This window comes from Cololabis saira, chromosome 22, assembly GCF_033807715.1.
Source record: "Cololabis saira isolate AMF1-May2022 chromosome 22, fColSai1.1, whole genome shotgun sequence".
Taxonomy (NCBI): domain Eukaryota; kingdom Metazoa; phylum Chordata; class Actinopteri; order Beloniformes; family Belonidae; genus Cololabis; species Cololabis saira.
This window is the reverse complement of record NC_084608.1, coordinates 24,490,675-24,515,613: the sequence shown is the minus strand read 5'-3', so window position 1 is coordinate 24,515,613 and position 24,939 is coordinate 24,490,675. Positions and strand designations below refer to the sequence as shown.

The following is a 24,939-nucleotide window of genomic DNA, read 5'->3' as shown; positions in this document are numbered from 1 at the left end:
GGGCACGGCTTTACTTAGGAACTTCCATGTTTGCACGAGAGAAACAACACTTAACAAGAGTTTCAACAACCTCGCTTCATCCCGAGCTTCTTCTGGGTTTTGCAGAACATTTTGGTTTAACTAAAGCCTCGCTTGTCCCCCGACTTATCCGGGACCAGCAAGAGTCTTTCATGGCTTCTTCCTCCTCCACTCCAGCACAAAGTGAGAGAGCGCCCCAGAGAAGATGCTTCCTGCTTAAATAAACACATTGATCAGTGAAGAGCAGGCTCTCCATGGGAGCTCTGCCACCACCATTGTCCGTCCCGGGCTTAATGGGAGTTTTTTTTTTGGGGAGCTGGGGGGGTTGAGAAGAGACCGCTCCTTTTATTCTGGCTTTATTGCCTGACCGCGGTACACAGCAAAACAAAACAGCCCTCTCATGCAGCTCCAGCCCTGGCTCCCGGTCACCCGGAGACCGCTCAGAACAAACAGAGGTATTCGTCACAAGTCAATTATCGGCAGCGGACTTTGCTCTGGAGTCCCGGACCCTTGAGCTGTGAATGGGGACACTAAAACAACATAAGATTCTTATGGGATAAGCAATTGACTCGCAACCTTTTGATCCCTTACCGTATGCAAATTTGCCTTGACTTGAGGCAAGCTGAGTCAATTTAATACTCTGTAAAGTTTGGAGTTCCTGTTGAGATGCTGTTGTGCAGAATAAGAAAATCTAAGATCTGTCACCTTATGGTTGAAGTTACTTTGCTTGGATATTATATAAAACCTAAATAAACCACAATATCTTTACTTTTAGTGTGTTGGTTTTATCCCAGCTCTAAGGATTTTTAGAAAACTGTAACAGCCTGAACCTAAAAAAAAAAAAAAAAAAGGAAAAAGGGGGAAAAAAGTTAGATTTTGAAGGCAGAAAAACTCATGAATAAAGTCATGTTCTGTATTTTCTGCCAGTGCGGAGTACAGTTTGGGCCTTTGAGGGTGTGCTTCCATGTTCCCCGCCTGTGCGGTTATTTCATTCAGGAGCGTGTTTGTTCAGCTGCGAGCGCGGCCCGTTGGAAGGTATGCTGGAGGTGCCATGGGAAAGCTGCCGCACGTCCCTGTCATCACAGCACGGCTCCAAAACCCACGAGCCCGGGACGAGTCGGAGGCCTTCGTGAGCTGATACTTCAGATGCTTCGTTTTATGAAATGAGTGCATTTAATGGCATCAAGACCATCAATCACCCCTCCCTTTTTTTTGTTTTTGATGGGCTCTCAGCTGTTTTACACAGTTTCGGTGCGTCGACCCTCAAATGCGTCCCCCTGGCCGTCTTCAGCAGCGGCGTTTCCTTCGCAGATCTGTGCCGACTTCTTCTGTTATTTCCATAAACTGTTGTCAGGCTGCCCAATCTGCTGCATGGAGGAGCGCCGCGTTGCTTAGCATAAAGACCGCCGTCTTATCTCAACACCTTCTTCCAGATGGGACGAGGCCGAGCATCGCAGTGCTCACGCACACAAGTGCGGGCATGCACACATACCGCCGAACAATAGGAAGACAAAAGGAGCCGCTTTAGCTCTTATTGCAGCTGGAGGGTGGAAATATATATATTTATATATATTTCCGGGGCTGCAGCTTCATCAGTGGTTATCAGTGTGTGACTTCGGCGCTTGATGTCGCCTGATAATTTATGTTTCAGTTTCAGACTCGTTTTGTCTCCGCTCAACTGTTTGCATTTTATTCATAACGGCATAATTTTTGTAATCTCTGGCAGTAAAAAGTAGTAAAGAAGCCAGTTTGACAATTTCCCATTAATATTCACATTTGAATAATGTCTAGACTAACACAGAAGTGAAGCCATAAATTACACTAAGAATTAATGATTATATTCCCTAATCGCATCTGATTATCTCCGTCCTGATATGGCTCCTGTCACCGGGACGCAGGGGCAGAGAGACCCCTTTTTCATCTTCCTCTCCAACTGTCCAAAACCCATTCTTCGTGACTTCATAGGTCACCCCTCTATAGTGCATTCGCCCCCCCCTTCCTTTTTTTTCCTTAATACTTTCTCTACGGAGTAAGTCGGGGGGGACAGGCGGTCACGCCGTCGCTGGCTTTATGATTAATGGTGTTTATTCTTGACAGAAGGCTCCTTTATTTATCTGCATTGCAGTTTCACTGATACTATCAGTCACCTGAATGAAAAATATTCAGTCATACCAATTTTGCAGTATAATTGAGTAGAGTCACTTCCTTTTCAGTTTTCCCTCCCACCCCTTGCTCTCCTCTCCCTCCCTATCTGGCAGCCTTATCATCGCCACAGTAATTTTCGCGCTGCGTTGTTTGATATGGAGAGGCTGACTTTAGCCGTATTTGACATAAAGCCTCTTCAATTTTCACAGGAGGAGGAAGGGAAAAAAAAGAGGGAAGAGAGAAAGTTGTGCTGCACTCTGTAGAGGGGAAGCATCTCCCCCACCACCACCACCGCCGCCGCCACCACTGCCACCTTTTTTTTTTCTTCTTTCTTTCTTTCTGAGGCAATTTCGGGATTTAAAAAGTAAGGAGATAAATGCCTAAGCAGAAATGTGGGCAGATTGAAGTTACAGTATATCTGTTTTTTGTATTACACCAGTTCTTGAAGCCTAAATGGGCAGCGCGGCCTCTTTTTTTCCCCTCCTCGGCCTGAGCACGAGACCGTGATACTCTCAGGCACCTGTGTAGTTTGAGAATGATGGATCCAGCAGGTTGGAAGAGAGATAGAGAGAGAAAAAAAGAGAGTTTGGCACAACAGATATTTGACAAGGCCTGTAAAGGTTTTACGGTTGAGTCATTACCTGTGGAGATCTGTTAAGACGTGTTCCAAAACTCTTCTTATCCGGCTAGGATTACCCTCTCTGAGCCTGCTCCTGCCGCTGAGTCTGTGTTTACATTTCTCCCTAACTCCCTATATGCTAAATGCATTTGTTCTGTTTTTACTCTTTTTCAGTCGTTTGTTTTCTCCTGAAAGGCCTGATCCACTCTGATCCCTCACATAACGGTTCATTCAACCCCAGTATTCCTCCAAGACATTATTTTCCCCCTATTTATTATAAATACTTCTGTATCATTCCTCGCTTGAATTTAATTTAAGTGTCTAATAAAAGCAGCTTTGAAAAGGTACATTTTTTTTGATAAAGGAGGAGCCCATTCATCTCTAATACGAGGCCCCGTGAATTTGCACATGTAACACATTTGTGGATTTTGATTCTCTATACACAAGTCATTTTCCCCCCTTCATGTTTGAGATCTCAATTTGTAGCTCTCCCAAGGAGCACAATGGAAAACCAGGTCTGAGGGGAAGAGATAACAGGCAGGTGCCAGCAGCTCTGCGCTGCCGTGTGTGTGTGTGTGTGTGTGTGTGTGTGTGTGTGTGTGTGTGTGTGTGTGTGTGTGTGTGTGTGTGTGTGTGTGTGTGCGTGCGTACGCGTTCCTGTGCAGTCATGCCTTCACACACACAAACACACTCGTTCTAAATCATTTTTACTCTTTGAGTTTCACTTTTTTTTTCTCCCCTCATCTTATTTTAATCATTTGCTCGCAGCTCTTATTTTTTATTTTTTCCCCTCCCAGATATCAGAATTCATTTGATCAACTGTTAAACAATGGCTTTCACTCCAAAAATGCTTCAGCTGAAGCATAAACACAAACATAACGTGGATCACAAACAAGTGGCATCCTTTTCTCAGCCACTTATCGCGGCGGTTATTGTTATATCCATAAACCGTCATTGATACGAGTGTGAGTTTATAATTACACGTGACAAAATAAAGCATTAGAGCCACATAATTCGGAGTATTTTTTCAAGCTTTCTGACTTATTTCATGTCAATCAGATAATTAATTAACTGATTCATATTTATTGTAATCCTAAATTGAATGGCGCTGTTTGAGAAAATCTTAAATATTCTTTTATTTTTGGAAAAAATAATTAGAAGCCGAAAAAAAAAGGCACTTGATTAATGGTTTGATTCATGTGGCCGACTGTCTGCTTTATGAACTTTTTAATTGGCTCGCTCACTTGTTAAAACCTATTGACAAGCGAATGTACAAGCCGTCATCGCCGCAGCTCAGGCTGGCACTTAAATGCACTTTTCTTCAATAAAATGCACGGAAAGATTTTTATAGAGAGCCTGTTCCTCACCAAAATGCAGAATAAGCAAATTTTGTTTGAAAAACTGAGACAGTTTTAAGCTTTCTCAAGTCAACCTGTGCCCCGTAGACGTCATGCCGTAGCTGTGTAGAAATGTGGAGTTTCCATTACTGTGATCTCCGGGCTCCAGACCCTGCGATCCCACTCTAGGGGCCAGTTATAGCAAGTAACGAGACCGAGGGAACAGCGCCATAAATCCTCTCCAACTCTCCTCATTTTCCATCCTCTCCTCTCCGTTCCCTCCCTTTCTTTCCTCGCTCTTGCTCTCTCGCTTCCGTCTCGCCTCCTCCAGCCCTCAATAAATGATTGAAGGGAGCCTAAACAAAACAATGTGAAATATTACTACTTGCTCATTATAGGATGCTTTTTTTTTCTTTTTTTGTTTTTGTGGCTGAGCTTCTACTAATGTTAGAGGAAATGAGTTTATTTCCTCTCTTATTACTTCTGCTCCTCCTCTACACCCTTTTCTATTTGTTTATCTTCTAAATCGCTAAAAAAAAAAGTCAGTCCTTTTTACACTCTTCCTACCACTGAAAATGTATTCATATTACATAAAACGATTCTTTTCTTTTAGCCCCTCGTTATCTCCCCTTATCAGATGTGGCGTCCATTACATCTGATAGTGTGATAGAGGACGGTCTCATCTAATGATGTTGTTTGAAGCGTGGGCTACAAAGAAGAACCCTGGCTATTTCTGTCTCCCATGATACATCGCTTTTTTCTGAGAGGGCATCCGCTCGTAAAGTGTTTTCCATTGCGAGTGTCCGGTGGGAGCTGCGTGAATATGCAGAGTCATGCACACAGCTGCAGGGTGAATCCACTTGTAAGATCCCTGCATAGTTTTGCTTGCACGTCCATCATATCTTTGACCTTTTTCTGGCTGCGGCTGCACTAAATCGGAGTAAAAGTTTTCTTCCGTGGATTGAACGGGGGCTAGGAAGCTCGTCCTTAACGCCAAAACGATGAAAAGACAAATGCTTTCCAAAGTTTCCTTATTAGGAATTCTCTCCCATTCCTATCAGTTATGTTTCACTTATGTAGCTGCTTTGTGAAACATCCTCCTTTGGGTGCGTCCAAAAATTTCCACAGGTCAGTGTTTAAGCCTCCCAAAGCTTAATCAAGCGCGAGCATGGCACCGCCACGCATTCAGCCCCTTCATGATTAAATATCAAGGAACTCCACTTGACGTTTTATTAGCCCAACAAGATGGATGAAATGGCCAGAATAAAGTAGGCTGTGTCTGTTCACTTTCCCACCAGCGCTTGCCTTTCTTCTGTCCAGATTTTCTCTCCTTTCCCCTCCTCTGCGAGAAGAAGTATGTGTTCGGAAAACGTGATGGATTTCGCTCTGAAAAGCAGCTTTTCGCTGCACAGAAGGAAGCCTAAGTTTCCCTGTCTTGTACCTGATGCTCAGCCGCGTCTCTTCCTCCCGACCTCCTTTATTTCGTCTCTTGTTCTACCTCAGATACATGTCTGAAGGATTAACCAATCTCCAGCGGTGCGTCTCTGCTGTCTGGCGGTGCCGAGCATTGTTGGTGATTTGCTCGGGCCCATCCGTGCGGCTGCTCATTTCTGCAGCCCAGTGTGGAGCCATCCTCCCGAATCTGGGCCACTCCTGGGCCACACTGGTTCTCCTCACCTGTAGGCTGCACCCTCACCCTCACACACACCCTCACACACCCTCACACACACACAAACGTCTCATTACCTGACTTGTCAGGCTGTGAAGGTGATGGGGTGTGGAACCCGAGCCCTGTATGGCTGCAGGCGTCAGATGAATGTGTTTGTAAAGGCACCAGGGCCATCGAGACAATGCTTGAGAGGAAAAAGAAAGACAGATGGGCTTCCTCTCTGTTTTTGGAAGTTTAACACTTAAACACCCAGGAGTCCCCTCCTGTCTTCTCTCTTGCCTTAGGCATGCCAGAGGAACGCCGAACACTGAGAGCGCATACCTGTGTTTACTCTGTTGCTTTGGGGAAGAAAAAAAAAGAAGGCAATCAAGCACATATTTGCAGTCAGCCGGCATGAAGGTGGACTGTTTCATTCAAAGTGATTGCTCTATTTGTAAAAAGGCAAAATCAGGCATGAGAGACCAGAAAGGAACAAGAAAAACCTTTTTTTTTTTTCCCTCCCGTCTCATGTTTGTTCCCTGACTCCAGCCCCCCTTGAAATTACAGGAAAAAAGACTAGCTCATTTTGTGCAATTTTGCTTTCATGTTTTCATTTTCTTGCTACATACTCGGTTGATTCGTTTTGGTAGACATTCTTATCTCAATGGCTGAAATTACATTTAATTGCAGTGTGGAAAAATGGTTTTCAAAACAGCCTGTGAGAATGAAAAGCCCTGCTGCGTGGCTAAGCCAAACATAAACTTTTCAGAACCAGCACAAGTGGGAAGATGTGATTCCGGCTTTCCTGATAAAGTATAATCCCTCTGCCTTTGTAGACGCGAAGCCTCGATTCCAAACGAGAAGTATTTTTTTTTCACGTGTGACCCAACATGAGTGGGTTCATGACTCTTTTGGAGTTCACAGAGACAGCTTGACACCTGGACCCGCTTGTTATGACTCGAGCCTGCAACCCTCACCGAATCCCCCTTGACAAATATGTGCGATGACAGTAGTTGGGTTGGAAGTGATAGGTGCCCACACCGCTGGCAGGATGAGTGTGTGTGCCTTCCCCTGCTGCTACATGTATGTAGATAATGTGAGAGTGATTGAAACACACAGAAGGAGCGAGGAGGAGGGAGGGGAGGGCGCTGGGTATTCAATGGGACAGCAAGTGTTTGTGTGTGTGAGCTGACTCCGCAGTGTATGGGAATGTCTGGCACGCCTCCAGAGATGTCCCACCGAGAGGGAATCCTGCTTGATGTGACCATGAATAGAAAGCCTTCCCCACCCCCTGGACCCGCTCGGGCCTTTGATGTCAGGGGGTCACACGGAGACCTTGCAGCCCTCGGGAGGGGGGGTGGGCATAGCTACTCGCAATGCCTGGCAACCCCACCGTACCCTGCCAGCTCCAGGGCCTGCACGGCAGGGCCGAGAGGACAGAGACTGCCCCAGGTCTGGAAAGACTGCACAGATGTCTTTTTACGGCATTAATGGTCATCTACATTAACACAACAAGAGAGACAGGAAATAGTAGGAAAAAGTTATTATTATTAAAGGAGCATGAGGCAGGATTGAGGCAGGATTTATGAAAAAAATGTGTATACGTTTTAAGTTTTCTAGTAATAATGTCAGATGAAGCGTTCCAAACCAAAAAGAATGAGCCCTCTAGTGTATCTCTCCGTTGCCTTGAACAGGCTGTGTGCTGCAAAATGTGCTGCAATTCGGTCCCGAATTTCCCGCGCTGTCCTGCGGATGTGACGTCACATGACGCTGCATGCACGTTCTCCCCGTTCTCCCGTGCCGGCTTCACTGTTGGCTGCAGTACCCCCGACGGCCGTCGTGGTGAAGGGTGGCGCTAGAGAGTCTCATTTCTTAGTCTCATGCTCCTTTAAGTTTTTTTTTTTTTTTTTCTTTTTATTGAACATTTTCAAACATATTCTGCATATAACTCGTACACAATGATTCATTTTTTCCTTTTCCCCAGTAGTACAGTAACATATAATAAAACATGACAATATTCCTCTGTCTTTTACTTTGGATCAAGATTAAGTATTACTATGCCTGTTTATAACCTTATGACCAGTTGACTTAACGGGGTTTTACCATGTCATCAATGTTGCAAATATGATGAAATAAAATAAAATAAAATAAAAAGAAATAGAACATTTCAGCATCTGTAGCTATGAACTAGGGGTCTTTGTTCCCAAGATGTACAACTCAAATAAAGTCTGACCTAATTGGTTTTATGTACTCTACCCAGCTTTCCCAAATTCTTTTAAATCTGTCCATCTCTAGTCTCACAGAGAAAGTTAACTTTTCCATCCCATATATATATTGTGTATAACCTCAACCCAGTCCTCGACCTTAGGTGCCTCATCCTTCATCCACTTTCTGGTAATTGCTTTTTTACTTGCAATCAACATTATTCTAAAAATATGTTTGTCTCCAAATCTTGTAAAATCTATGTCCAGTTTCCCTATTATTAAGTTTTTAAATCTCATTCCCCACCTGCCCCTTCCTCAGAGCACCGTGCTACAGCCTGTGGGGCTCACAAGAGTTGCAATCATCAAAGGTTTGTGGGGAAGTTGTGCCTAACCCTGCAGTGGAGACAGTGAACGGAAACTTCAAGCATGCAGAAGAAGCCAAACTTTCCATCACATCTATCAGAGCAACATCGAGTAAACACAGCTTTCCGCTCGTGGTTGCATCATACGGTGAATTAAAAGCTAGAATCTCCGTTATTTATCTGAGTATACTATGATTTCACAGTAAGATTAAAAAAGGGCCATTAGAAGAGGGCAATTTGGTAAACAGGGGGCTTGTTTGGGTTGGGGGTGACTGGTGGGGGGGGGGTTCCTGCCTCAAGTGGAGGAGTTCAAGTGTCTCATGGTCTCGGCCACGAGTTGGGAAACAATAGAGCAGGAGATTGACGGATTGATACAGTGTCTGCAGGAGTGCAGAAGCTGCACTTGTGGTGAAGAGGGAGCCGCGCCAAAGCTGAGCTCTCTGTTTACCTATCCATCTCTGTTCCTACACTCACGGTTGTCAATGAGCGAATGAAACAGGTTTTTCTCTCCAAGGTTGCTGAGGTCTGCCCTATAAACACAGTTGAGGTGGTTCAGGCATCTGGTTAGGATGTCTCTTGGACGCCTTCCTGGGATGATGCTTGTGGCCTGTGCAACAAGAAGGAGACCTCACATTCTGGTATTTTTGTGAAAGTGCTAGAGGGAGTAGCGGAGGGGAGGAGGTCCCTCCTCAGGCTGCTGACTAAAGGATGGATGAATGGATGGATGGTCAGAAAGTGCTAAAAGAACCAGATCAAAAGACATTTGGAAATCATGATTTATCAAAGCTGAGCTTATAAAAAACCCATGACCACACACAAGCAACATGGAGTAGAGGTTTGCTTCAGCCGCCACCTAAGGACTATTATTTTGAGTTGATCCTGTGTAGGGGTGGGTATTGGGAAGGACCTCACGATACGATACGCATCACGATACTTGAGCCACGATACGATACACATTGCGATATCCCGATTATGCGATATCCTGATTATTATATTCTACATAGTTCACCGAAAAATGTAAAAATGCATTACACATCTTAAAATCCAAGTTGTATATATGTACATCAGATGATAGTGATGGATCTTAAAATCCGAGTTGCACGTTCATCAGATTATAGTGACAATTCATGGGACAAACTGAGTCAAAACAATGTTTTATTATAACTATACAAGCTAAAGTTACAACATATTTGTATATGTTTTTCATATTATTTACATCATATGAAATTAACATTAAATTTAGTATGAGGTAATTATGAGGTAATTATGTGGCAAATTATAATAAACACAAGAAAGATGGGTACTAAAACGAAGGACAGGCACAGTGATCAGTCAGTATAGATATAAATCCATAAATAAATAGACCTCTGTCCATTATTTTTCATTTTTTAAGGACAGGCAATTGTGTTATATAAAGAATAAATTATAAAATGAAATAAAACGTGAAATAAAACCTGAGCTCAGTGCAGGGCCCTCCCAGGGTTGGTAGAGAGTGGCAATGCCCAGGACTGTCACTTAGGTAGGAGCACTGGGTGATATAATGGGAAAAAATCGGGGATAAAAAAAAATAAATAAAAAAAATAATCAATATCCAAATTTTTAATATCGATATTGAATCGGCTGGAAAAGTATCGTGATATATTGCCATATCGATATTTTTGCCCACCCCTAATCCTGTGGTCAAAATGGATTGATATGCTGCAGTTTGACTGGTTCTTTGGTTCCTGAACAGAACAACCTGTTGAAAAGATCTTTACCTGTTTTATGCTGGTCATAACAAAGTACAAGGACTCTTGTAAAAAGAGATTTAGATCAACACCAAAACTGACAAGGTTCTTTCTGTGGCCATCATCCTCACCTGTATCCATAAAAACTGGCCTTGTCTTTATATACGCAGGATTACAATACAAAGTCATTGGAATGTATTTAATGGAAACTTTCCTATTCAATGGAGAACCTACAATAAACATCTAGCTTCTTCTGTTTATGCCTCTGTCTTGTCTGTCTTCTCTCTCCCCTTGTCTCGGCTCCCTTTCCTCTCTCCTTGGGTCTCAGCTGGCTCTGTTCATGTGGCCCTTTGATCTCAGTGAAAGGGTTTGGAGCTTTAAAGTGCCTCTGTTTCCGCTGTCAGGGCTCCCGCGCTTCCTCCTCTCTGGTGGAGGCTTTCAGAGCCGCGTTGCCCCGTGCAGCGTGGTGGGTTAGGGGTGTGGGTGTCCATGAGGTGGGGAGATTTAGGTGATGCTGTCAGCCTTGGTCCAGGGGAGGACCTGGCATCTGTCTCTCAGGCCCTGGTTTGTCACCCGTGTAATCAGTGTTTGCTTTAACACATATCTGTGTATTTTGTGGGGCTGTAATCAACCAAAGAAGTTCTTGGTGGACTGAAGCCCTCAAATTTAAACTAAAATTAGACTATTCTGCTATTTTTTGGGGGGGCGGGGGCTCGTCACCATTGATTTGCTATATATTAAATCGTTTTTTTGATCTAATGTTTTGCACTTAAATTAATTTCACACTGCAGCCTGTCGAAATGAATAGGAGAATATTATTTATATAAAACAGTTGACTGCGAGTATTTTTTTTCCAGTTCAACTACAGTGGGGGCTAACCCATATTTTGGTGGGGCTCAAATAAATGCCAGAATTTCAATGTGAATATATATTTAATAAAACAACACCCTCCCAGCACAGCTAGAAACAGGCAGGTGTGCAGAGAGAGAGAGAGAGGGACAGAGAGAGAGACAGAGGCCACGTTTACACATAGCCGGGTATTTACAAAAATGGATATTTCCCCATCTACGTTTTGAAAAATACCATCATTTACACGAACCCGCATAAATACGCTGTTAAGGTGCTATGAGCAGCCAAACCTGCAGGGGGCAGTGTAACGAGAAGCATAAAGTCATGCTAGCCAATCGGAATCCTGGAAAAAAACGACACGAGTAACTTCCAGTTACTTCCAAGATGGAACGAGAGTTCTTTCGTTTGGAGTGACAGAGAAGTGGAGTTACTTTTAAGTGTGACTTCAGAATATAAAACAGGTAAAATACAAGAAAATATTGACGCCCTAGTATTTTGCATAAAATATTGCTGATGCTTCTGTTACAAACTACAATCTTACCCAGTTGTAACAATTTGGGGTAAAAACTTATTATACAGTCTTCAGAGAAATAGAAACCAGATTAAAATAAATTTTTCAAATGTATCAAATCAAGTCTAATTTTGAACTGGCTATAGCACCATAGTTAGTCATTTATAACATTAATGCTGTAGCTGTTCTGTTACCGTCATATTGGTAATAGCTACTGATAGCTAATGAGATCCATGAACAAATGTAACATTGGGTAAAATGAAAGATGGGCTAGATAATCTTACTCTGATCTTGTTTTGTGATGTCACAGTGCCTTTAACAATAACATATTCTCCGACATGCGTGGCTCCAAACCATTAGCATGTGTTATCTAAAAGCTTTTGAGTTGGTTACCACTTGGGACCAATATTGTTTGAAGCACACTTTTGTTTATTTTACACATTATATAAAGTACTTTGGAGTGAAGACTGCAGTATTTGACAGCACTATAGTTAGTTAGCATACTAACTTTGGTAGGCACAGCACTAATATGTACATGTAGCAAGTTAGCATGCTAACTGCAGAGGATACAGCACTAGAATTCATATCAATTGCTAATTAGGACATTAATCATGAGCTACAGCCCCAGACTATACAAGTAGTTAGTATTTTAGCTTCAGTAGATACAGCGCCAAAATATAATCAAGTCTGTCTACATTCAACAAACCTGTCCAATAAATGTGATTTAGTTGCATGTTTCCAGAGTTTAAGATATGTTTTTAGGTTTTAGGGTCATAACTTGGCTGCAATGCTTTTCTATTTTTCGCCTCTCTGTGTTTTGAACCTGTCAGCTTCTGTGAATGAAAATGATAAGGTCTGTGCGCAGTAACAGTCGTGGGCTTATTGGATTTGGACTCCCCAATTTCCTGTTCTCTTCTCCAAAACACACAGTGAGAAAATGTCATCTTTTTTTTGTTTCGTTTGCGTGCTAAGAGCCTTCTGAAAAGCGCAGCTCCTATTTTAGCAGACCGCTGTGTCAATACGACCAGGTCTAGCTGCTGCGCCACAAGGATACCTTCTGTGCCTAAGTGAAGTCGTCAACCTCCACCGCAACTGTGCTGTTTTTGCAGCTTTACTCTTTTTTTCCCCCTTAAAAAAATTATTAGTGTTGATACAGCCTTGTTTCCAAACAAAGATTCAAGGTCTGTTTACATGAACACACACCCTTCCACGAAACCTCAAAATCTTTTGGGGGCATATTTACACTCGGCAAATCTATATTCATCCGGTGAAATGAGCTGACAGTCTAAAATCCACAGACTGCCCAGTGTAAACATGCAGTGCCTTAAAAGAAGCGCTTGCTGGTTTAAGCAAGGCCACGTGAAAGGAAATGACTTCCATATGTGAGAAGCTCAGGCTTTCCTTGTGCCCTGTTTGCAGGATGTCTTCTTTGAGAGTTAATAGGAATTGTAAAGACGGAAAGAAGCGAAGGGGTGAAGTTTTTTTTTCATTGTCAGGGTAGAAGAAGCCTGAAACCCTGCGGTACAGCTTTGATGTAAATCTCAAATCAGGTGTATCTAAAACGCTACTTCTTGGGCACACACACCGAGCGAGCATTCCTGCACACACACACACACACGCACACACGCACTTCTCTTTGTAAGACTACTTCCTTTTGTCATGTTGATTAATGCACGCTGGCAGATGCTAAAATGATCACGGCCCTGCAGAGAGGAGCCGAACACCGAGGATCAGGCCACTGTCTCGCGTTTTCTTCCAGAGACACGCCACGCTCCTCCAACCTATCCATCTCGCCGCTGTCCTCCTCAAATTCTCTCACACCTGGCTCTGCACCCCTCGAGACATCTTTGTTCTCCCATCCTTGTCCAGCTCCTTTTCTGTAGTAACTCTTCTCATCCCGCCTTCTTTTGCCCGGATTGAAGTTCATATCTTCACGTGGTTCATCCCTTTACTGCTGTCTGTTCACCGACTGAACTGTCCTCCCTTCACACACATTTCTCACTTATCACCTTTCAACAGGCTGAAATCTTCCTCCTCCGTGTGTCACCATCTTCTTGTAAATCAAAACATGTCTTTTTTTTTCCCTTTTTGTTTTCTTGCTACCTCTTTTTCTGCCCCTTTCCTCTCACACTACAAAGGGGCTACCCGTAGGATTCTTGTCTAATTTAACTGGTGAGCCAGAAGCATTAAGCAAAGGTGAGTCTAGGGAGACATTGCTTCACTCGATTACAAAAAAAAACATTAGATTCTGCAGCCCTTCATCTTTAGTTTTCATGTCATATTGAAACTGTCACTTCAAGTACAGAAATTAGAGGGAAAAAGTCAGTTCGTATTGCTGTTACTCTTCTGCAATCAGTGACAAAGCAGGTTTTTTGTGTTTCCTCTCATCTGCATGCTCCTTTCTCCACGAGTGTGTACGTGTGTGAGGTGCAGGCAGATCCTAGTGAGGCGTGCAGACGGGTCCGTGCGGGCACATGACTTGCTTATCGTAAACACACTTGCTCAAAAACATACGCACCTGTTTTGAAGTTGCCCTCATCGTGGCCCGCTCGGCGTGGAGGAAAAGAAATTCATCATGCGCTTTTTGACAGCTGACGTGCAAAAGCGCAACTAACAAATGGAGATGAGGAAAAAAAAAAATCCCTGAGTATTCTGTTGAAACGTCAGGTATGATTTGTTAGATCACGACTGGCGCGTTTGCTGAGATTTCCCAACACTGATTGCACATCGCCTCCGCATCGGGAGACGGGATGTCACACACCTGAAACACAGTGAAAGCCTTTTTTACGTCCCACAGCCCCTTTGGGCTAATTACAGAATAGTGGCCGAAGACGACGTTTGTTTGTGTGAGTGTTTCTGCCGGCCTGTTGTTCCCACTCCTCCGTGCTCTTTATTGACTCTGGCCTCAGCTCTTTCATTAGGCGCTCCGTGAAGTGGAGGGATGGAAAGGCCAGTAGGGGATAAGGGGACCGGGCCGAAGTTGTAATTGGGCTTTTCCGCTCCCCCCTGGCCTTGCTCAAGGTCAATACGAGAGACAAACTGTGGGCAAGGCCTTTCACTCTCTTCCATCTCTCCTCCTCTGCCTACCCTCCCTGTTAAAAGCACACTTTTTTTTTCTCTTCAGCCATCCTCTCCTTCTCCTGGGGTCTTTTGTCACAGTAGACCGGTCTATTGGGGGAGTAACCGAGAAGCGAAGGGGCTAATTCAGTTTATCTTTTAGCCTGTTAATGTCGGGCAGATATGTGGATTTGGCCACATCCTCCGGGGAAGGCCTTTGTGGCGAAGGCCATCATTATGGAGTTTCCAGGCCCTCCTAACCAATTATAAGGAAGGAGACAAATCTCAAACTCGGCTCCAAAGAAGTTTCCCTGATAGCGCTCTCAACTTTATTTCACATATCACTCAAGGAGACGATTCAAAGTAAAAGCTTTAGATAAAGAAAAGTCTGATACTGCTCGTTTTTCATATTTAAAGAGTAAGATTGGGCATTATATGTGAGACTTTCAGATGGATTTTAGATACTTCATGTGTAATTCTGTACTCGCCTTCAGCTCAAAGCCATCTGAGAAACGGAGCGTTGTGGTGTAGCTTTGCTTGTCTTGCCCTGGCCAGTGGTGAGCTCGGTCTAACGTTTCCCTCTGATTAAGACTCGGTGGTGAAAGCTGCTTTTGATCTGAGGAAATGTCTGCGTAGGGAGCAGTTGGAATGCAGCATTCTCCTCTCTGCCTTGAAGATTGGAGGAGCGAGATTGTGCAACTGTCTATTTGTCTGGCGCTGCCACCGCCAGTTCATCCGTGCTAGTAAAAGCTCCGTGTTCAAGCCTAATGAAATGAGCATGACGTGATGGGTAAATTTGTGGAGAAATTGAATTATTTATGTTTACTTAAGACAAATCTGGTGACATAAGAACCCAGTAGAATCAGAAAGAAGGTGCTTATTTACATAAAGAGAGTTAATTGCTCTAACCAGGTCCTAATGGGAGTCATACAGCCGCAATAAGTTTCATTCGTACTTGACCTTTTCATGCCCTCAAAGTCAAAATTGACCAATTTGGATGTTCTTCACAGGTAAAAAAACACCCGTAAGGCTGTTTTCATACTGATATACAATTCAACAATCAACTTTCTGAACTACTCAGTTTATTTATAGTCTCTCTAGTAGAAGAGGAGGGGGGAAGACACCCAGGACTCCCTCTCTCTCTCCAGCAGCCGCTTACAGCTCCCCCAGGCCAATGGTGCCAACGGGTTGACCTCTGCCCAGCTGGCTGCACCCAATAAACCTCAAAAGGGAAGCGCCAAGAAGGTTTCCTCATCAGCTGCAAAACCAAACCAACTGGCCACAGGCGAGAGCAGGGATGAAATTAAACTTTGCTTTACGGGCCTCCTCACCACTGACGTATGATGCAGTGACTGCAACGCTGCAGAAGCAGAACTTGACCTACGGTTGATCCCACGGCCCTTTTAACCATCCAAATGGTGAGATACAGTAATACAACTCTTCCATCTTAAATGGAGCGTTTCACCAGAAGGGACCATGCCATCTTGTACATGTAGAAAACTTGCAGCAAAGCACACCCAGTGTTTAGCTCAGTGACCACCACCACCACCTCCGGCTCAGCGGCGTCTCAACAACATTGTAATTAGCATTGCCAGCCCAGTCGTGTTGCAAGAATCACTCGTGTAAAATAAGGGTGTGAAAAAATATTGATGCGGTGATATATCGCGATACTTTGCTGCCCAATTAAAATATCGCTTTGTCATATTCTAATATCGATTTATTAGGAAAAACATATTCCACCTTTTTGTGTGTGTACCAATTCTGTGTTCAGTGACATATTTGGCTACCAATTTCAGTGTCTATGTTCTTTATTTTGCACTTTATTTTCTTCATATTATCACCTCATTGTGTTCAGCGAGTGCCATGTAGCACTTAAGCAATATGTTTGTAAAGGCTTTTTTTTACTTGATCTACAAAGCACCTATGCACTGCAGTTAAATGAATAAATTAAATACATTTTGTATTTTATGTACATGTGTTCACGACTAAGTTAACAAAGTAAAATACTTTAATATATCACAATGTTACAATAGGTATTGTATCATGATTGTATCGGGATACTTATTGTATTGGGATACATATCGTATTGTGAGGTTCTAGCCCAGGGGTTGGCAACCCGCGGCTCTAGAGCCGCATGCGGCTCTTTAGGGCCGCCCTAGTGGCTCCTGGAGCTTTTTCAAAAAATTTTCACCCTTTTTTTCCTTTTTTTCCCCTTTTTCTTCTTTTTTGCTTCTTTTTTTTCTTCCTTTTTTTCTCTTTCTTTCTCTTTCTTTCTCTTTTTTTCCTTTTTTTCTTTCTTTTCTTGTTTTTTTTGCTTTTTTCTTCTTTTTTCCTTTCTTTCCCTTTTTTCTTCTTTTTTTCTTCCTTTTTTTCTCTTTCTTTGTCTTTATTTTCTCTTTTTTTCCTTTTTTTTCTTTCTTTTCTTGTTTTTTTTTATTTTTTCTTCTTTCTTTCCTTTTTTCCACTTTTTTTTCTTCCTTTTTCCTTTCCTTTTTAATCTCGACATTTCGACTTTTTTCTCAACATTTCGACTTTTTTATCGACATTTCCACTTTTTTCTCAACATTTGAACTTTTTTCTCGAGATTGTACTTCAACATTAATCTCAACATTTTGACTTTTTTCTCTAAATTTTGACTTTTTTCTCCACATTTTGACTTTTTTTTCGACATTTCTCCTTTCACCATTTGTCTTGATTCTAAGGCTGATACAAGACCTTTAATTTTTTGCGGCTCCAGACATATTTGTTTTTTGTGTTTTTGGTCCAATATGGCTCTTTCAACATTTTGGGTTGCCGACCTCTGTTCTAGCCAGTACACATCCCTTGTGTGAAATGCATAGGTCTATTACTCTCTTATTCACAGCCATTTCCACCGGTACAGAATGTACCAAACCAGTCGCAATAGAAAAAGGGTGGGCTTTATGCTTTTACTCATACAGGAACCCCCAAAGACCACTAATCAAACCAACCAAGACAGCTGCCGTCTCAAGCTTTGTTTGTTGTATGCCTATCCAGACGCGTGCAAAGGTAGTGTCTTCTGCGCCTGCTGGTGCTGCCCCCTGGAAAGAGAAGTCAAAAATTCAGAGGGTCCACACTAATCATTTGTACCAAAGAGGAAAAGAATTTGGGTGGCTGGCCGGCTTACCGCCCCTCCAGCTGTTGTGGCATATAGGAGCGCAGAGGGCACAACGAAGGTTCACGCGTCCCGTCTTGAATAGGTTGTGAGAAAAGAGCTAAAGGTTATGTTAGGAATGCGGACAGCTGAGATATATTTCTCACATCTGCTATTTAAGACAGACTGACTGCACCTTTATTTACAAGGGATCAGATCAAGGTTTCTTGTTCCGACATCACCAAGCCATATACTCTTATTTCTGTGGTTACAGCATAACAACTTAACGCAGGTGACTCATCTTCTGCAGATGAATTACCATGTTCTCAACGCTTCTCTCCATCTGTCATCAATGGGATTTGCCTGTCAAGATCATTTGTTTCCAGATATCTATATATGTATATATACATATATGTATATACAGTATATAAATAAATATGTATATCAAATCAAAAATCAAATCAATCTTTATTTGTAAAGCGCTTTTCATACAAAATGCAATGCAAAGCGCTTTACATAAAACATAAAACTTAATAATGCCCCCCCCACTCCCACACACACACGCAGACAGACGCAAGCACACTACAGTATATGGCTGAGCACTGATATACTATATATATATATATATATATATATATATATATATATATATATATATATTAGGAATGGGCGATATTTTACCGTTCACGATAAACCGTCATAAAAATTCCCCACGGTAAGAATTTGTCATCTCGCGATAAAAACGATAAATTGAGGAAATGAGAAAAAAGACAGAAAGAAAGAAATGAACCTGAAAGAAAGAAAGAAGGAAAGAAAGAAAGAAAGAAAGAAAGAAAGAAAGAAAGAAAGAAAGAAAGAAAGAAAGAAAGAAAGAAAGAAAGAAAGAAAGAAAGAAAGAAATGAGCCTGAAAGAAAGAAAGAAGGAAAGAAAGAAAGAAATGAGCCTGAAAGAAAAAAGAAAGAAAGAAAGAAAGAAAGAAAGAAAGAAAGAAAGAAAGAAAGAAAGAAAGAAAGAAAGAAAGAAAGAAAGAAAGAAAGAAAGAAAGAAAGAAAGAAAGATTCCCTTTGATGACACTTTTTGTATTGGTATTTTTTTTATCGTCATTTTTATCGTTATCGGGATAAATGCCAGAAATTATCGTGATACATTTTTTAGTCCATACCGCCCATCCCTAATATATATATATATATATATATATATATATATATATATATATATATATATATATATATATATACAAGTACGCTTTAAAACTGTAACTAATGTAGCTCTTTAATACAAAAGTGTAATTTTTTTTTTCATTCAAAGTGACATATTTTTCAGTTTATGTATTTGATTGCTCCAAGTTTTATTTTGATCTGAAGCCCTTATGTCACACTCTTCCTATGTCGTCTTCTCTGTGTCTCTGCAGGCCTCCAGGACTGGCGGGCAGTCCAACTTTCTCCGACATCTCCCTCATTCGGATCTCTCCCCAGCGGAACCCCTCCGTGGGGGCGGATTCGCCCTTTCACCCTCCGCACCCCTACATCAACCCGTACATGGACTACATCCGCTCTCTCCACAGCAGCCCCTCCATCTCCGTTCTGTCGGCCACCCGGGGCCTCAGCCCCGCAGACGGTAAATAAAATGAAACGTACACCGGGGTGGAGAAAAAAAAAAGGGACGGATGCGCGCACGCTCCGCACACATGCACCTGCGCAGAATCTCAGCGGACCGCGGGCAGCACGGGCCTCGGTAGACTTTTAAAAATAATTGTTGAAATTGATCAGCGAGTCTGCCATTAGAGGAAATCTCAGCTCTCTATATCAGTTTAATTCCTGCTCGAGTTCAGAAGAGGTCAGAGGAGAGGCAACCAGATCCATCTCTATTAAGACTCAGGGGTCGGGGAGATGTTATCTGAGTGAGGGAGCTGGCGGAGGGGAGTATTATGAGCACAGCGCCTTCCTTGTGGGTGGGGGCTCAGGTTGGAGGGAGGCTAATCCTTTTGATCTGTGAGTCATGTCGGAGACCTCTGAGGATGCATCAGTGAGCGGCAGGGTCACGTACAGTTACACCGAGCGCAGCCAGGCGAGGTCGGATTCAAGTTCAGGGTTTCGGGGGGCAGGGGAGGGGGGGGGCGTGCTCGCTCTGGCGGATCATTTGTTTCCAGAGATGTTAAAATTGATTTTGACTGACTGTCAAAATCACATAAAACATCCGTGTGGAACATATTAACAGAGAAAGCTACAAGGGAGCTGCTTTTTTCTCGCTCAGTCGTGTGGGATGGAACCGTTCCTTTTAACAGGAGGTGGTATTGAAGGAGAAAGCGATTACAGAATTTAATTAGGTCTTATTTTAAAGAGAAAAGAAATCAAACTTATTTTTTTCTATCTCTAGATTTGGTATTATTATTAGTTTTATTTTATTTTATTATTTTAGTTTTGTATTTTTTACATTTTTTTGTTTACCTCCGATAGACCTTAAGCAGTTCCCCCTGACACTGAATAGGAATAATGGATGGATCGTTGTTTTTTGTTATTTCAAAGGGAATTTCTGTACATTTTTAGGTTACTGGTGAAACAAAACAACGAACAGGGGTTCAAAAATGAAGAGAACTTTGATTTGATTTTGATTTGTTTGATTTGTTTATTTGCACAACATAAAAAAAACGGTACAAAAGTTTAAATGAACATAAAAGCATGAAAATATGTGCAGGTGAGAAAGGAAGCCCTAAATGGGCTTATTCAAAGTTCTCACCAAGAAGATACATTGTATTGAAAATACATTGTATTGAAATAATAGCAAGAACAAAAAATAAAAAATAAAAAAAAAAACAGCTTCATGTAGGCAGTGTAAATAAAAGACAATCACAAAACCGAAATAGAAGAAGGCCACAAAATGACGGGTTCGTGTTAAAAACATATTACTTTTCAGTAATATGCTTTTTAGGTTATAAACTCACATCAGAGAGACCCTTGCATCTATGATTAACCTTTTCACTAAAATTATTTTAAATTAGAATTACTCTCTAATATTATTACATCTGATAAATAGAAAAAAAGAATGAAATCTGTTGTGTTTTTTTCCAGATGTGATATAAACACTCAAATTATACACGTTTTCTCTCTTTTCTTCTTTCTTTATTACACCAGTTTATTTCTTTAGTAAGGGTAGTATTTCTTCTTCTAATGTTTCCCACCATTAGATTTTATTCTGTTCCAAGCTAATGAAAATTATTTTCCGAAACAAAGATAAAGTAAGGAAGTCCAGGCCTTGTTTTGAATCCCTTGAGCCGGAAGTTTGAAGATACTTTTTTCCACCCCCCAATAGCTGTATCCCGATTATGGGCCTGATATGAAATGGCCCGATAACTTATTATGGCCCTCAGAGCCATCAGCTTTTTGGCCCATCCGTGGCAGAAAAACCTCTTAAGCTCTCTGCCCGGCTCTGGAGTGTACTTCTGAAATGGCAGATAGCCGGGGTCATTTCCTCAGTACCTGTACACTCCACTTCATCTCATCCAGGTCTGTTAAAAGCTTCGTCTAAGTGAGGACTGGGGGTCTCCCCGCTCCCACGCCCCAACACGGCTCTTAAAAAACTGGGGTGGGGGGAGTTACACTCAAGCTCAAACTCTCCACCTTCCAATTTTCCATTTCCACAGCGTAATATACGCCAGGCTCAGAATGCTTTAAGTCAAAATAGTTTCTCCAACCTACCACATGATCCCTCTTTCAATTCATAATGCTTTGAATTGTGAATGAGGCACCTAATTACTCCTTTAATCATTCCAGTGATTAATTAACCCATCAGCTTTTGTGTTGTTAGTATATCACCGCTCTTACAGGGAGCCTCCTTCTTCAATATGCAACGATTTTTTTTTTCCAGCAAAAAAATACATTTGAATAATGATGAATTAATTAACAGAATCTAATAGAGATTTGAAGTGGGTGGGATTTAGTGCCACCCTCTTGCTGCCACACATTTGGTTTCACACATTTTTTTTCCTTCCTTTTTCGCTTCCCCCTCTTAATATTTCTCTCCCTTCTGTATGAGAACCAGTTCAGAGGTAGGCTTTTCCCTTGATCCCATTGTTGTGCTGAAGGAGCACCCGGTGGCTCATGGAGTCCCCAGGCATGTCTCAGCCATCTCCACATCCAGTGCCACACTGACAGCCTTACCCCACTCCCCCCTTTTTGCCCCCAGGATGGCGGTCCGATGCCAATATCTCTGATTAGAAATGCTGCAAAGCTCTTTTCTGCGCATGGATACTGAATGGGACACATTATGGTTGAATGCAAAAGCAAAGCTGAGGCGGAACACTGGTGACAATTAAGAAACTCCCCCCTTCCACTGAAGACATAAAAGCCAGATCGAATTAATTTACAGTTTTTTTCCTTCCCTCATTCAGCCAATCATGGATGCATATTGTAGGCATACAGGCCAGACTTAAGAGGAAATCTCCTCATGCAGTGTTTCTTTATTTATTGTCCCTTTATTTCTCCAATTGGGGGGGAAAAGAGCTGCAGTACTCTGAACCGGTTCCATATTTGTATCCAGTTTTAGTCTTTTCCCTCTCTCTTTCTTACAATATTTGCATATGGAAGCCCACCACCAGATGTTTATTTTTAGGCTTCGGTTCAAAGACTTACAGCACTCTATAACTAAGGGAATGACATGGAAAAGAGAGGCATTCTGGGTAAGAAATTTAAAAAAAAAAGTGAGGTGGAGGCAGAATCGTTCGCTGCATCTTTTTATGCGCACACATCTATCTGGGCCGATTTAGGCCTTTTGTCTTCCGCTAGAGTTTAAAGGAGCACAGGCGAGGAGCAGGTCGCATATCTGCAGACTGCAGCCCTGATGTGTGAGACACACAGGCACCTTCCTTGGCAAAAGCAGCGCTAGCCCACATACCCTTACCACACACACACGCATACACATATACTCCTGCACTCTCCAAGTCATGCAAGAATGGTGAGATGAAGAACAAAAGACTGTTTAGGAATCGCATTGTGAGACAATCGGTTACACTGTTCCCAGCATGAATGCATCAATCAAACACTAATGCACACTCACTGCAATCTCTGAGCAAGCATGCGGTAATCCCCAGCGAGTAAGGTTCTCCACTTCAGGGTGATGCTCCCTGTGCAGCTGTTTTGCTTAACTTGATGTTGTTGTTAATGTGCTCATTACTGTTCTGCTGAGCTGATTGTCATCTAAAGTAAATGAGTGTGAGGTTGCTAATGCTGCGCAGGTGCTCTCCCTGTCCTGTTTTTCTGGCTACGCCATAAATTTACTCCCCTCTTGGCTCGGCCCCCTCTCCAGCCAACTTTATTTTTTTAATATCAATATATATCGTCCTCTTCTGTTACTTTTGTATGCGTCTTCTTTGCTGATGTGAATGCTTCTCCTCCTGCAGCCCCTCACACGGGTCTGACCACGGCGGAGTACTACCATCAGATGGCTGTGCTCGCCGGCCACCGCAGCCCGTACACGGCCGACCTGCTCCCGTCGGTGGCGTCCACCGCCGGGGCCACCACGGCCAGCGCCCTGCACATGGAGTACCTGCAGGCCATGGAGAGTAAGTTTGCACCCCTCGCTCATGACGAATTTGGAAACGTTTCTCTCCTGTGAGATCATCTCAGCTTTCAGGTTCAAACCTCATCCGAGCTCAGCCGTTTGGTCATCAGGGATTTTTAATGCCAAGTATCTCCAATTGTTGGCATTTCTGCTGTGTGAGAAAAAGGAAGGATTCAGAAATGATCAGAAAGTCTCAAGCTTTATTGTTGGATATGCTATATGTTTGACATAGAGCACAAATGAAATTACAGTCCTCTCGGACCCACCGTGCAAGATACAAGTAATAAAATAAAAGAATAAAAATAAACAGTCCACAATTAAAATTATATAAACTAAACTTGAATATTTAAAGGAGTATTTACATGATGAAAGAAAATAGGAAATAAATAGATTTTAAATAACTATATAAACAAGTATGGTAGTGCAAATAAGGGAAAGTGAAATGTTCCGTCCCTGAGTTCTTGATGTATATTTTTCCACCAATAAAGAAACACTTTATTCCATTTTTGTACAGCTCTAACAGTGTCATCATTGGTAAAACCAAAGTACAGATTAAAGGTGGGGTAAGCAATATTGATTTCTAATCCAGAACACTTTATGTCCCATCCAGTGTATGGCTCAACCTGAATACTTGGATATCTGGATATTTGTTTGTTACTTCTACATCCATTTTAATTCCAGTATCTGAGTGATCATTTAAAAAAAATGTTTATGCTTCATGATTTTAACAATAACCATGTGCGAGATTCAGTGCTTTCACTCATTGGTGGCTGCGATCATTAGCTGCGGTAACGTGTCTGTTCATTTTAACTGTTAAAAAAAAGTGAGTGATGATATGTTGGCAAATTTTAAATTACCCATCACATTTTCAGAATCCTCGGTTGTCGCTATAATGCCGGATGCATCTTATCTGATATATCACCCTCCAAAACCCAGCCCTCATACTCCGCCCTGGTTCCTCAAAATAGAAACAAACATACATTGCTCCAGCCAGCCCCCAAACGGTGGGAGGGTTCATGAAGTGGGGGAGGAGAAACGATCATGAAGGGGCGTGTTTTCTGAGGGAGCAGTCGGGGGAAGGTTAGGGAGGAGCTAGCTCTCCATGTGTGTTGATGTTTTGTTTCAAATATCAATGGGATGATGTAATCCAGAAACTCCTTACCCTACCTTTAAATAAACAGCTAGTTAGTTACTGTAGTACACAGTCACTGTATTCCAACATGATGAAATGATACTTTACTGAAGATTTTGTATTTAATCCATCGGTTCTGGGAATACACGTCAAGTCCTCTGAGCGCCTACCTATACGTTAAACTTTGGGTGGCCCCAGCGGGATTTCAGCCCTTAAAGTGCTCTTTCACAAGCTACCTACTATATATAGATGACACCGGCACGGAGGCTTCTGCTACTTTACTTTGACGTGATTTAAATGAGCCATTGTCTTAATATGTTGAGCTGAGGACCGTGAGCAGAGGACTTATGCTAATGAGTTATTTTAAAGTGTAAATAGGAAATTAAACGCACTCTGAATCTTAGAAAGGTCGGACAGTCTCACCTCTCTCCCTTTGATGAGAATGTATTTCGTCAGGCAGACGCTGCTTTCATCGAAATCCGAGGTGAACTTCCCCCTATTCCTCAGAACAAACTAATTAAAACTAGCCAAACTTGTGCAGGGTATCAGAAAATTAATTGCTATTAAGTGGGAATTGGAATGTCCCACCATTCATCACTGGAGAAATCCTTTCTTCTGTGTCACTTTTTAAGATTAATAGACTGAAACAAAACAATTAGGG

General features: G+C 42.3%; 1 protein-coding gene across 3 annotated transcripts in view; it reads left to right on the top strand.

Annotated features, from left to right (window-relative positions):
- The window catches only part of gli3 (GLI family zinc finger 3), a 119,015-nt gene that overhangs the window by 65,527 nt on the left and 28,549 nt on the right, over nt 1–24,939 (top strand). For all 3 annotated transcript variants that reach the window (XM_061712984.1, XM_061712985.1, XM_061712983.1), the window contains exons 5-6: nt 19,002–19,207; nt 22,986–23,147. In XM_061712984.1, coding sequence (XP_061568968.1) covers nt 19,002–19,207; nt 22,986–23,147 — 368 coding nt within the window. The remainder of the gene's footprint in view (nt 1–19,001; nt 19,208–22,985; nt 23,148–24,939) is intronic.